Source organism: Pipra filicauda, unplaced genomic scaffold (assembly GCF_003945595.2).
Source record: "Pipra filicauda isolate LSUMZ 115617 unplaced genomic scaffold, ASM394559v2 scaffold674_size163209_pilon, whole genome shotgun sequence".
Classification (NCBI taxonomy): Eukaryota; Metazoa; Chordata; class Aves; order Passeriformes; family Pipridae; genus Pipra; species Pipra filicauda.
The window spans coordinates 113090-126410 of record NW_024104836.1 but is presented as its reverse complement, the minus strand read 5'-3'; the positions used below and the strand labels follow the sequence as shown (position 1 = coordinate 126410).

At 67.5% G+C, this 13321-nt stretch overlaps 1 protein-coding gene across 1 annotated transcript; it reads right to left on the bottom strand.

Moving 5' to 3' along the window:
* Positions 1-647: 647 nt before the first annotated feature.
* TBKBP1 (TBK1 binding protein 1) lies at positions 648-11085 on the bottom strand. The gene is made up of 11 exons (XM_027719722.2): positions 10981-11085; positions 9610-9945; positions 8025-8253; positions 7826-7948; positions 7642-7746; positions 7040-7193; positions 6780-6958; positions 6465-6514; positions 3897-4015; positions 2341-3128; positions 648-1741 (listed from the first exon to the last, which is right to left on the bottom strand). The coding sequence occupies exons 3-11, from the start codon at positions 8244-8246 to the stop codon at positions 1613-1615; spliced, it is 1869 nt and encodes a 622-aa protein (XP_027575523.1). The 5' UTR covers positions 8247-8253; positions 9610-9945; positions 10981-11085; the 3' UTR covers positions 648-1612.
* Positions 11086-13321: the final 2236 nt, after the last annotated feature.

The window sequence follows — 13321 nt, the reverse complement described above, 5'->3', positions numbered from 1 at the left end:
AGCAGATGGGATTTTCCACGAACAGCCGAGTTTGGGGGCGTTTCAGCCCCGGGGGTCGTGCGCCCTCAGCCCCACGGGGGTGTAAAAATCACCCCGGGGGTCCCACAGAGCAGCCCCAGACGCTCAGCCCGTGTAGGACCTACAATAACAAAGAGAAGTGGGGCTTGGCGGTGCTACCCCAGCCGTGGTACCCATGGGGGGGCGGAGAGGGGGTGTCTCCCTGCATAGGGAAGATCCTTCCTCCAGGATATCCGGGTGGATCCCACAGGACCCCCAAGCCCTGGGGGACCCCCAAGCCCCGGGGTCCCACCTGCCAGGGCTTGGCCGTGTCCCCTCTGTCACCACGGCGCTGGTGAGTTTTTGGTTTTGCTTCTGGTGGTCCCATTTTGTGTCACCCACCAGCCCAGTAAACCCTAAACATGTCACCAGGAACGGGGACAGGGGTGCAGGACGACGGCAATGGGACCCCCAAACCCCGTCACCCCCCTCAGCCACTCCGGTGACACAAGTTGGCTCTGCCAGGGTTGCCCGTGCCAGCCCCCAGCTCGCCCCCTGCCCCACCCCAGCCCCGGCGGGGCCACCCACATCCTGGACCCCCCTCCCCTTCCCCAGGGACCCAAAGAGAGGAGACGGCTTCGCCCCCCCCGTGGCATTTTGGGCGCTGGAAAGGTTTTATTGGGGTCGGTGGTGTCGCAGCGGGGGCGGGTCCCTCTGCCCGGGGGGGGGTCCCGGGGCAGGGGGGGGGTCGCACCCGGCCGAGCCCCCGGGGGTGCGGGGGGGGTGTGCGCTGTGGCACGGGGGGGACATGCAGCACAGAGCGGCTCAGTGAGGGGGGGACAGTGCTGTGGACCCCCCTCTCCCGGCGGCCTTGAGGTAGATTGAACGTGGGGGGACGGGGTGGGGGGCTCAGGGTGAGCGGCCACCTGCAGCCCCCCGGTCAAAGCAGGGGGGTCTGGGGGGGATGGAGGGGGGCTGCTGGGGGGCTGCGCTGTCCCCACGCCGGGGGGGGTGTCAGGGAGAGCCCCCAGGGCCCCGGAGCCCAGTGCAATGTGGGGAGGGGTCCTTGCTGCGCCTCGGGGTCCGTTTCTCAGCAGCATCTTTGGGGGGAGGGGGGAGACATTGAGGGGAGGGGGCGCTTTTAGTGTAAAAGATGCTCGAACTGGTGGGATGGGGAGAGGGGGACCGAGAACAAGCAGCTGCCCCCCAACCCCAACTTTGACCCCAGGAGCAGGGGAAGGGGCAGCCCCTTCCCCTCACCCGCTTCCTGGGGGCCGGATCCAGGACCCGGCCCCTCAGATCCTCCCTGAGATCAAGCAGCGACTCCCAAGGGTGCAGAGGACACCCAAGGGCACAGACAGGTCCCCTCTGGTCACCACCTGGGGTGGCGTGATCCTGGCACCCAAATTCCAGCATCCAAACCTGGCATGGACGCAGGGACGGGGCGAGGAACCCACTTACAGGGGGCTGGGGGGGCTCCGGGGGGCTCCGGGGTGTGTGGGGGGGGCTCAGTCTTTCTGTAGCTACTGAAGACTTGGAGGTATTTCGGGAGCCGTGGCGCTCCTGGTGTGTTTTCATGCAGCATCCAAAGGTCGGGAATGGGCGGGGGGAAGGCTCAGATCTTGCTGTTCTCCAGGTGGGAGTCGATGTGCTTCACCAGGGCATCGTCCGGGTACCCGATGGGGAAGGCCAGCTGGCACAGGGGGCAGCTCCTCACCTCCGAGTCCACCGTCTCCAGCAGCAGCTGTGGGGGCACAGGGTGGTGCTGAGACCCCCCCAGGGTGGCCACATCCCCCCCGTCTCCTCCCTGGGACATTCCCACTGCCGGGAGCAAGCTGGCTTAGAAATGTGGAATCCGAGGCACTAAACCCTGCCTGGGGGGTGGGTTGATGCCCTCCAACCCACAACAACACCCTCTGGGGTGCGGGGGGTCTCCAGCAGCAGCTGTGGGGGCACAGGGAAGCGCTGAGACCCCCATAGCAGCCACACTCCCCCCACCATCTTCTCCCTGGAACATTCCAGGCGCCAGCACCAAGAAACTCAGAATTCGAGGCGCTAAACCAGACCCGTGGGGTGGGTTGATGTTTCCTGCCCTCCAACCCACAACAACACCCTCTGAGGTGTGGGGGGTCTCCAGCAGCAGCTGTGGGGACACAGGGTGGTGCTGAGACCCCGAGGGTGGCCACATCCCCCTCCATCCCCTCCCTGGAACATTCCAGGCGCCAGCACCAAGGCGGGTGAGAAACGCGGAATCCGAGGCGCTGAACCAGACCCGTGGGGCGGGTTGATGTTTCCTGCCCTCCAACCCCCCCCCGAGCGGGGCGTGGGGGGGGTCCCACTCACGTTGATGGAGGGCCAGGACTGGGCGTGTTCCGCCCGGGCGTAGGCAGCGGCCGTCCGGCGCACGGCGTCGGCGTCGGGCGCGGGGAAGCCGGCGCAGAAGGAGGCGCAGCGGATGGCGCCGGCCTCGGGGCTGGGCGGGCTGGGCAGGGCCCACTCCTCCTCGTCCGACGACTGCTGCTTCTCGAAGCGCACGTGCTGCTCCTCGAAGGGCTGGCGGGCGCTCAGCGGGGCCCCCGCGCCCCCCAGGTACACCTCCCCGTAGGGCCGGGGCTTGGGCAGCGTGGAGGCCTCGGGCTGCAGCCACAGCGAGCGGCTCTGCTGGTACAGGGCCACGTTGGTCACCTCCGAGTAGCTGCGGCGGCCCTGGAAGCCGGCCTTGATGTGGCGGCTGGAGGGTTTGGCGTAGCCCAGCTCCATCCTCTCGCCGGGCAGCCGGTGCGGGGACGCCGAGGCCGGGGACGGGCAGGGCGGCGGCGGCGCCGGGGATCGGCGCTGCTGCGCCGGGGACTGGCTGGAGGGGGGCACCGGGGACCGGCGCTGCTGCGCGGGGGACTGGCAGGGGCCGGGGGCTGGCGAGCGGCGCTGCTGGGCCGGCGACTGGCTGGGAGGGCCCGGCGAGCGGCGCTGGAGGGCGGGGGATTGGCACTGGGAGCGCCCCGGCGGGGCGGGCGAGGGGCACTGCGGGGCGGGCGAGCGGCGCTGCTGGGCCGGGGAGTGGCACTGCGACAGCGGGGAGTGGCACTGGGACAGCGGGGAGTGGCACTGGGACAGCGGGGAGTGGCGCTGGCCTGCGAAAGGAAAAAACCCCCCACCCCGTTAGCTCGGCGGTGCGGAAAATACCCCTCGGGCATCCCGGGTGGAGGGGGGGATGTGGGAGGGACCCCCGGCGGGAGGGATGATTCTGGGGTGGGACGATGCCGGGGTGGGATGATCCCGGGGGTGGATGCTTTTGGAGGGGGGTGCACCCAAGGATGGATGTTCCCAGGTATGGATTCTCCCAGGCATAGATGCTCCCAGGGATGGATGACCTTGGGGTGGGATGATCCCAGGGATGGATGCTCCCAGGAATGGATTATCCCAGGAATGGATGCTCCCAGGGATGGATGCTCCCAGGGATGGATGCCCTTGAGGTGGGATGATCTCAGGGATGGATGCTCCCAGAGATGGATCTTCCCAGGGATGGATGCCCTTGGGGTGGGATGATCCCAGGGATGGATGTTCTTGGGGCAGGAAGCTCCCAGGAATGGATGCTCCTGGGGTGGGATATTTCCAGATGTGGATGCTCCCAGGGACATTCTTGGGGTGGGATGCTCCTGGGGCAGGATGCTCCTGGGGCAGGATGCTCCTGGGGCAGGATGCTCCCAGTCATGGGCTCCCCCGGGGTGGGATGATCCCGGGATGATCCCTGGATGTTCCCAGGGCAGGACGCTCTCGGGGACCAACACCCGCGTCAGCTCAGCACCATCGGGAGTCTGAGGGCATCCAGCCCATCCTCCCGGCCCCTGTGCCCCCCTCCCTGCCTGGCAGTGGGGTGCAGCCCCCCGGGCCCCCCTTACCGCCGTTGAGGCCCTTCTCCTGCAGCAGGGCCCGCAGGATCTGGCTCTGCAGGGAGCTGAGGTTCCGCAGGCGGCACAGCTCCTCCGTCAGCTCCGTGTAGGCCAGCGCCAGGTTCACCCTGCGGGGGGGGGGGACAACGGGGTGGCTCTGAGGGCGACAGACCCAAACCCACCCAAATTCAGCTCAAAAAGTTGTGGGAGCAGCCGGGAGCACCCAGGAGGTGGGTCCTCACCCCCCTCCCCTCCCCGAGAGCTCTGTGACAAACCCATCAGCCGCGCCCCGGGTTGGTGTCGCTTTCCCAGCCCGGCTCCTCCGCGGGGATGCGAAGGGAGAAGCCGCCTGTGAGGGCCCCGCGGGGCCGCGCTCGGCGCGTCCTCGCAGGCTCCGCTGAGCCGTTGTGACACCCCCGGCACCCGGAGCCGCCGCTCGTAACCGCGGCTGACAGCGCCGGTCCGGCCCCTGCCCCCGGGGGGACAGCAGGGGAAGGGCAGGGAAGGAGGGATACGGTGAGAAAAACGATGAAGGGGAAGGGAAAAAAAAGAGGGAAAAGAAGGAAAAGGCTACGGGGAGAAAAAGAAGAAAAATAAGGCTGCAGGAGGGAAAGCGAGAAAATAAGAGAGGAAGGATATAGGGAGGGGAAAAAAGAGGGAAAATGTATGTAGAGAGGAGGGAGAAAGAGTGGAAAAGGAGGAAAAGGAGGAAAGGAGGAGAAAAAGAAGAATACAGAGAGAAAAAGAGGGAAAGTCAGGAAAAGGAGAAAAAGAATGAGAAGAATGGTGTGTGAAGGGAAAGAAGGAAAAAAGGAAAAAGGAAAAGAATGAAAAGGAGAAAAAGAAGGAAAAGAAAAAAGAAGGGAAAGAAGGGAAGTGGGAGAAAGAGGATGTAGATATTAAAAAAAAAGAATAAAAATAAGAAAATAAGAAAAAAAAGAAGAAAATACTGAAAATCAGAAAAAATGAATGGAATTAAAAAGAAATAAGAAACGGGGGGGGAGGGGGGAAGAAGAGAAAAAAAATAAGAGAGTGAAAGAGAGAAAAAGGAAAAGAAAATGAAAAGCAACACGTTTGCCCATCTGGATGCCCAGGACACGTCCCCGAAGTCCCCGTGGCCCTGCCAGGGTGGCTCTGAGGGCACAAAGACCTGGAGATGTCCCCGGACAGAGCCACCCCCGAGACCGCCCCGTCCAGCCCCGCCGGCCCCCTCCCCAGCTCCCCCCGCGCATCCCGGCTGCTCCCGTTTTCCACTCGGCTCGTCCTTCCCGAGGAAGCCCGAGCGGGAATTGCCGGGAGCTCAGAAAGGGCGGGGAGGGAGGGGGGGAGGGGGGTGGGAAAGGGCAAAACTAAGAAAAGAAAGCAAAAAGAAGGAAAAGCGGCCCCGCGCCCGCTGTGGCAAAGCACCAGAAAATCACCCCGGAGATGGAAAACGCCGATAAGGCGCTTTTTCACACCAAAAGAGTGGCGGAGAGGAGCGGGTGACAAAAAAGAGCTGAATCGGCGAGATCAGAGCGGGGAGGGAAAGGCTGAGCCCGGGGAGGGGGGAAGGTGCCCCCGGGGCAGGGCTGTGCCTCAGCTTCCCCCTCCCAGCCGGCGGAATTTGGGGTTAGAAGGAAGGTGGGATTGGGAGTTTTGTTTCCCCGGGGAGGGGGGGAAGGGTATTGTGGGAAGGGGGACAGGGAGGGGGGGGATAAAATTAGGGGTGAGCACGGGAGTGGTCCCAGGCACGGGAGACTGGACTTGATGGAAATAAAGTGAATTAAGGTGGGGAAGGGTGGGGAGGAATAAGAAGGGGACCCCCCCCGACCCCAGGATGTGCAGCAGAGAGGTGGGCACCTCCCAGGGATGCCAGTGTGGATGGATCAACCCCCTCCCCGGGTCCCCCCCCACTGATTTATGCCGGGAAGACAAGGAACAGCAAAAGCTTCTGGACACCTCTGGAAAAGGAGGGGGAACCCCAACACCTCGGCACCTTCCCAGCCCCGTGTGTCGCCTTTGATCCATCCACAGCTTGGCACAGGCTGCCCAAAGGGGGGCACAGTGCCAGCCTGGTGTCACAGCGTGGGGGGGACACGGGGGTGCCAAGTCCCGCTGCCACATCCCGGGATGGGCTTGGAATAGGGGGAATGGAGGCTGCTGCCGGGTTGGCGCTGTTCTGTGACACCGGTGATCCTCGGTGCCGCTCGGCAGCCACGGGCCGTCAGTGCCCTCTGGAGGCAGCTCCGAGGCGGCACCGGGCACCGGACACACCACCGGGCACCGGACACACCACCGGGCACCGGGCACTGCACACACCGTGTGGCACCGGGCACCCCGAACCCAGAGCCCTGCTCAGCTCCAAATTACCGGGGCGCAGCAATTTTGGGGTGCAGGACCCCAGCAACTGCTCTTGGGGTGCAGGATCCCACCCGCTGCAGCACCTGGGAACCCCCCGGGACCCCTCCCAAAGCGGGTCCTGTCCCCACCCTGGCTGTGACGCCCAGTGGTGCCCCACAGACGGCCCCCGTGTGCCCCCATCCCTGCCTGCCAGAGCGGGGACCCCCCACCACAGCCCAGCCCCCTCCCAGCACTTACTGGTCGTCGCCCACCTTCTTCACCCAGGCCATGTCCCGCTCCGACTGCTCCTGGGGAGAGCAGGCACCCCCTCAGCACCCGGACCCCCACCCACCACGGACAGGGGGTTCCACACGGTCAGACCCTGCCCTATCCCTGCTTCGGGGAGAGCAGACACCCCATCATCACCCAGACCCCCACCCACCACGGACAGGGGGTCCCACAGGGCCAGACCCTGCCCCATCCCTGCTCCAGGGAGAGCAGACACCCCACCAAACCCCCGGACCCCCACCCACCACGGACAGGGGGTCTCACACGGCCGGGCCCGCCCCGTACCTGCTCCCGGGTGTCCTGCAGGTGCTTCAGCTCCGCCTGCAGCCTCTCGCACTCGGCCTTGAGGTGCTCCTCGCGGTGCTGGGCGCGCTGGTTCTCCTGCCGCGCCGCCTCCAGCTCGGCCTCCAGCCGGCCCTGCGCCTCCATGGCCCGGCTCTGCCAGCCCCCGGCGCGCTCCAGCACTGCGGGACCCGCACGGATCAGCCCCGTCCCGGCCGGGAGGGGGCCGGGGGGTCCCGCGGGGCGGGGAGGGGGCGGCTCACCGTGGCTCAGCCCGGGGTTGGGGTGCAGGGTGAGGAAAGGCACCTCCTGGCCGGGCATGGGGGTGCCCAGCCCCGGGAAGGCGCCGCCGTCGCGCTGCCGCAGCTGCTGCTCCAGGCTCCGGATGCGGCTCAGGTGAGTCTCCACCAGCGCCCGCTGCCCGGGGAGGGGACAGGGATGAGCTGACCCCTCTCCCTGGGGCTCGTCCTGCCCCAAACCCAGCTCTTGGGGTCCCCGTGGTGCTGGTGGGGGAACTGTCCCAGCGCACGGCCGGCCCAGAAGAGGGGGGCAGGGTGGGGGTGGCCCCTCAGCTGGCAGGGAATCATCTGGGTGGGAAAGGGGAGCCAGGGATGCCCACCCAACCCTGGAAGTAGGACGGGCACCACACAGGAGCTGGGAGCATCCTTTGGCAGGGTTGGAGCGGGAAGATGGATAAAGCTGAGCCAGTGCATCACTACAACCCCCGACATGGTCCAAACGGGGCCGAGCAGCCACAGCCCCCCCAGCCCTCCATCCCCTGGGGTGGAGATGCCGTTGGCCCAGCTGCTGCCACGGAGAGGGGAAGGGCACCCCAACATCCCCAGGCCCCGGGGCCGTCACCCACCATCTCTCCCAGCTCGGTCTCCAGGTCAGCCTTCTCCACGCAGAGCTTCTCGTACGCCTGGATCATCTCCTCCAGCTGCTCCTCCCGCTCTTTGCTCTTCTGCAGCTGCCGGGGGAGCAGGCGGGGGGTGGGTGGGCAGTTCGGGGACCCCCCCGTGTCCCCCATCCCTGCCCTCCCCGCTCACCTCGTGCTGGAACTGGTTGAGCTGCTGCTGCAGCGACGCCTTCTCGCTCTTGAGCAGCGACGTCTCCTTGGCCTCGTAGAGGGAGAAGATGTGCTCCTCCCCGAACTCGCCGATCAGGGGGTACTGCGGCCGCGGGGCAGGGGGTCAGCGGGGTCCCCCCGGCCCTACACCCCCCCCCCAGCCCCTCCTGACCCCTCACCTTGACCTCGTACATCTTGAGGCGGCGCTTGAGCGTGGAGTTCTCCCTCTCCAGCCCCGTGAGCCGGTTCTTGATGTCGTCGTAGGCGGTGATGAGGGCGAAGTGCGAGGCCGAGCACATCTCCCCCGACAGGTCGGTGTTGGGGCTGTCCAGCCAGTCCTCGTCCGGCCCCAGCGCCTCCTGCGTCAGGATGCTGATGTCGTCCTCGAACATGGAGTCCATGTCCTGCCTGGGGGGGCACGGGACGGACAGACAGACACACAGACACTGCTGATCACGGGGCAGGGATGGACCCGGCCGGGGTCTGTGGGGACACTGGGGTGGGATCCAGGATGGATGAGCTCAGATGGGTCCTGGGGCCAGAGCGGGGTTTGAGGGAGCTCAGCGTGTCCCAAAAACAACAGGTGATGGAGGAGGGACAATCCCAGGAGCTGCCACAGTGTCCCCGGGGGTGGCAGGGGGACACTGGCCACACGATCTCCTCTGTCCCCACCAGGGAAAGGAGGGACAGGGGGTCTGACACCCCCCAGCCCCCCCCTCACCGCCCGGGCCGAGGGCGGGAGCAGAGCCCGTCCCCAGCAGAGCAGCCCTGCAGGGGGGACACGGTGACTTTCCCCCACATCCCCTCGGGGAACGAGCACCAGAAATAGCGTCCGGTGCCGCTGCCTCCCGCCCTGTGCCGCACGCGAGCTGCTTCCCGGCCTCCCACGCCTCCGCGCCGGCACAGCCCGCGCCGTGCCCTATATACCGGCGCTGCCGCTCGCCCCCCGGGGCCCACCTGCCTCCTGGCACCGGCCCCGCACCGGCCCGGGGGCGTCCCGTCCCGCCCACCCCCCGGACAAGGATGGTGGGTGGTGGAGGATCCCAAAGCCGCCGCCCCCGGTGGCTCCCGGGTTGTTTGGCACGGCCGTCCCGGGTGGTGAGGGGGCAGTGCCCGGGGTGCTGAGCCCCGGCACCCGCGCGTGGTGCCCCGGCACTGCCCCCCGTCCCACCCAGGGACCCCGCGGGCACCGGGGTGGCCGCAGGGCAGGCGCAGCCCCGCCGGCTCATCAGACATCTGGGAGCCACGGCCGCACAAATAATTCATGGCACAGAGCCGGGAGAGGGAGGAGAGATCTGCAGGGGACGAGGGGGGGACAGCACAGCCCCCCCGAGCCACTGGTGCAGCCTGGGGACAGCCCAGCCCCGCTGGCAACCCCAGGCCGGGCACTCCTGCGGGCAGTCAGGGGCTGAAACAGGGATAAACCCCCCGGCACCACGACCCCTCTGAGGGTCTCAAATCCACCCCCTCCGGGGTGGTGATGGAGGGGACCCACCTCTGCCTGGGCACCGTCCTCACCCCCTTGGGGAAACTGAGGCACCAAGCTCTGGTGTCCCCTCAAAGCAAGACCCCAGAGTCCTGGTCACTGGGCTGTTCCCGGCCCCCTGCCCAGGCCCTGCCTGGGGGCACCATGGGGACAGGACACACAGGGCCCGGAGGCAGCTCTGCCCCCCCAGCCTGGCCCGGAGCCCCCTGGCCCGGCCCTGCTGCTCCCCAACCTCCCGTGCCTCGGTTTCCCCACCCGTTCCCCTCCCTGGCACCCACCTGGCAGCGGGCCCCAGGGGTGGGGCGAAGCGGCGCGGGCTGGGCAGGGCTGCGGCGCGGGCACACGTGTCTCAGGCGTGGGCAGGGCGGGCACACGTGTGTGTCTCAGGTGTGGGCAGGGTGGGCACACGTGTGTGTCTCAGGTGTGGGCAGGCAGCCACGGCGGGCAGGTGCTCCAGGGACTGTCCACGGGAGGGTCAGGGGGAGGTGGTGACGTTCTCATGAGGTTCCAGGGTGACCAGCCGAGGTCCCCACGGCAGCGACGCTCCCTCCGCGTTCCTTCCACGCTCCCTCCACGTTCCCAGCAGCCAGCCCCTCCTCCAGGCCTACAAATTCCTTGGAAAAGAGCGAAAATGGGGCTGCAGCTCCCTGGTGCTGGGACAGCCGGAGGCAGCTCGGCGCTCCGGTGTGCCCGTGGGAATAGGGCTGGGAATGGGATGTGCCAGGCAGTGGGTGCTGCCGGGCCGCTGGCACCCAGCTGGTGTTGGGGACAGACCCCACGCCGCTGCCTGACCCCCCCAAACAGCCCTCTGGGGGTCGGGGGGTGCAGCCAGCAGGACCCAACCCAGGGCAGCCCTCCCGACCACGCACCCCCTGCCCCGAGCCTCGGGGGGCTGCGGGGGGACGAGCCCCCTCCTCATTGCTGGGATGCTCTGGGCGCCTTCCCAGCTCGTGGGGGCTGAGGGGAGGGGGCGATGCCACGGCCAGGGCCACGAGCAAGGGCAGCGGCGTGGAACCGGCGTGGAACCGGCGTGAAAAGGGGGTCAGTGCGCGGGTGAGTCCGAGCGGGGGTCGCAGCGGGGGATGCGGGGGGGTCCGGCCTGTGGCGGCCCCGGCGCCTCCAATAAACCCTCCCCGAGCGCCCCCGGCCCGGCCCGGGGCCGCCCGGCCCCCCCCGCGCCCAGCCCGGGGCCGCACCGGGCCGGGGGTCGCCGGGCGGGGGACGGGGACGGAAACGCAGGAGGGGTCCGGGGCGGAGCCGGGATGGGGAAGAGGATGAGGATGGAGCCGGGGATGGGGATGGAACCGGGATGGAACAAGGGACGGAGATGGGGGGACGGAGCCGCGGATGGGGATGTAGCCGGGAATGGGGATGAGGATGGGGATGGGGATAAGGATGAGAATGGAGCCCGGGATGGGGATGGGGATGGAGCAGGGGATGAGGATGATGATGATGAGAACGGAGCCGGCGATGAGGATGAAGCCGGGGATGGACCCGCGGGGTGAAGGCGGCGGGGGGAGATGGGGATGGAGACGGGGATGGGGTCGCGATGTGGCGGGAGGAGACAGGCCCGGTGGGGCGGGGGCAGCCCGTTGTCCCCCCTCCGCCGTCCCCCCGCCGTGTCCCCCCGGCCCAGGCCCCGCACTCACCGGCGCTGATGCTGCGCTGCGGCGGCGCCCGCCGGGATGCGGCTCCGTCCCCGCCCCGCCGGGTCCCGCTCCCGGTGCCGCTCCCGTTCCCGGTCCCCGCCGCAGCCCCGGCCCCGCCGCCGTTTCTTCCGCTCCGGAGACACCGACGGACCACGTGGGCACCGGGCGGCCGCCGGCCCCTCCCCCGCCACGCGCCGGGGCCGCCCCCGGGGCTGTGACCCCCCTCCCGGGGCTGTGACCCCCCCCCCGGGGCTGTGACACCCCCCCCAGGGGTGTGACTTCCCCCCCGGGCACTGCCGGTCCCCGCGGGGCTCCCGGGGGGGACACACGCGCTGCCCCGGCCCCCCCGTCCCCCTGAGACCCCAGACCCGGGAGGGGGGAGCGCCTGCCCCCCGCCCCCTCCTGCACTCGAGAGACCCCCCAAAAAAGGTGTCCCCGGGGTCGGGGGGGCTTCTCCCCTTCATCCCCGGGGGGGTCACGGGCACCGCGGAGCCGCAGCCCTGCACGGTGGGGGCTGTTCTACCCCCTCCCCCCTCCCAAAGCCCCCGAACATTTTATTCCCTGAATTGTTCTCGGAGCCGCTTCCATCATGGAATTACATCTTTTCCCTGTGCAGCGCAGGGTTATTAATAGCTGCTCTCCTTTTGCTGCCGCTGCTGCTCCAACGGGGCTCTGGGGGAAGGACCCCCTGCAGCCCCCCGGGCTGGGGGGATCCCTGCCAGGTCCCAGATCCTGGATGGACGGGCCCACGGCTCGGCAAGGACAGACCCACGGCGTGGACGTGGCTCTGTGTGACCCCGGTGGCAGGAGGATCCTCGGAAAGGCCTTATCCCACCCCACTGGAGGAACTGGGATGAGGGACTGGGGGGATCCAGCAGCAAAGGGGAGCTGGGAGCTGCTGGAGTGATCCTGATCCCGGCCATCTGCCTCCATCTCTCCTGGCTCATCGGGAGAGGGGAAAAGGAGTCAGGGCAAAACCTGGCTTTGGCTTCACCCGGCCCTTGTTCCCCCCCCAGAGACCCAAAGGGAGCAAAGCTTCGAGCTGGGAGCACCCACTGGGCTCCCATCCCAGATCCCCCTTCCCAGCCCTGTGTCCAGTGCCTGGGTGGAGCCTTGGATGTGCTGGGAGAGCCTGGTGGTGACCCAGGACCCGGAGCATCACCAGGGGCACAGACAGACCCCTGCCCGCCCTGGGCTGGTGTTGGTGGGTACCACCCACGGGATGCTGAGGTGCCCGGTGATTCCCGCCTGGAATCACGACTGGAGCAGGACCTGGGTGCTGCACTGGGGCTGAAAATGCATCACAAGGCCTGGAATGTTTTGGGAGGCTGATGCCAGGCGGGCACTGGGCTGCTCTGATGCTCCAGTGAGCAAAGCACGGCCGTTTCCATCGGAATTCCTGCCGGGGAACGGCATTTTGTCTTTGGTGCGTGGCCTGGAGATGGAAAACAGCTCTTGGAGCGTCACCTTTGGGCAGGGGAGCACCGGAGAGCCCGGGGAGGGGTGGGCAGGATCCACTGGAACAGGCTCTGCCGCAAACAGGGCCCCGGAAAAATCCAGTGCCAGCTCGGGCGGATTTGCTGCAAAGCACTTTGAAGTGCAAATTAAGGTTTTCCATCAGGTTGGAAGTTAATTTTGACGCAAAGGGAAACAGCCCGGCCCCGGCCCCGCCGCGTGTGGGGTGGAGGCAGCGCCGTGCTGGGGGTGCAGGGCCCGGGGGGACCCCCCAGAGCCCCCCGAGGGGGGGCAGAAGGTCCCTGGGCACTGAGGACAAGCCTTGAAGCCACCCCGGGAGCTGTCACGGGCTTGGATGCGGAGAGGAGGAACAGAGGGAGACTCCAGAGGCAGGAGGAGAGATTCAAGCTCCTGTGGTTGTCTCCCACCTGAGTCAAACACCGGGATTTGGGGTCCCCATTGCAGCCCTTCAGCCAATCCTGCACCTGGGAGCTACGGACAGAGCTGGACCCAGCCTGGCCATCCCATGGGATGCTCTGCTCTTCCCACGCAGCCACCTCGCCCCAGGACATCAGGGATGTGGGGGGGGGAGCCAAGGGGAGCACTGGGCACTCCCCACACCCCCTGTGTCCTTTATTTTCCTCCTCCCAGCAGTTCCTGGAAAGTTTTAGGGCAAGAGCAGCCTCAGGGAAGGTCCTTCCGGCGGGTGGGGATCCCTCTGGAACGCTGGGGAAGGGAAAAGGGAAGATCCCCCAGTGCCAAGGGTGGGCCCACGGCACCCCCGGATTTTTGGGGCGCAGGGGTTGAGAGGTACAGTGCCCAGAGGGGGGGGGGGATGGCTCTGCAGCCGGATTTCCTGGGAATTATCGGGAAAGCAGGTAAAATC

Bases quoted from the DNA above. Each gene is read 5' to 3' on its own strand.
- TBKBP1 (XM_027719722.2), bottom strand. From the start codon at position 8,246: ATGGACTCCATGTTCGAGGACGACATCAGCATCCTGACGCAGGAGGCG. The intron at 7,747-7,825 runs GTGAGCGGGGAG...CTCCCCCGGCAG, and splicing joins TCAACCAGTTCCAGCACGAG to CTGCAGAAGAGCAAAGAGCG. The intron at 6,515-6,779 runs GTACGGGGCGGG...TGCTCTCCCCAG, and splicing joins TGCAGGACACCCGGGAGCAG to GAGCAGTCGGAGCGGGACAT.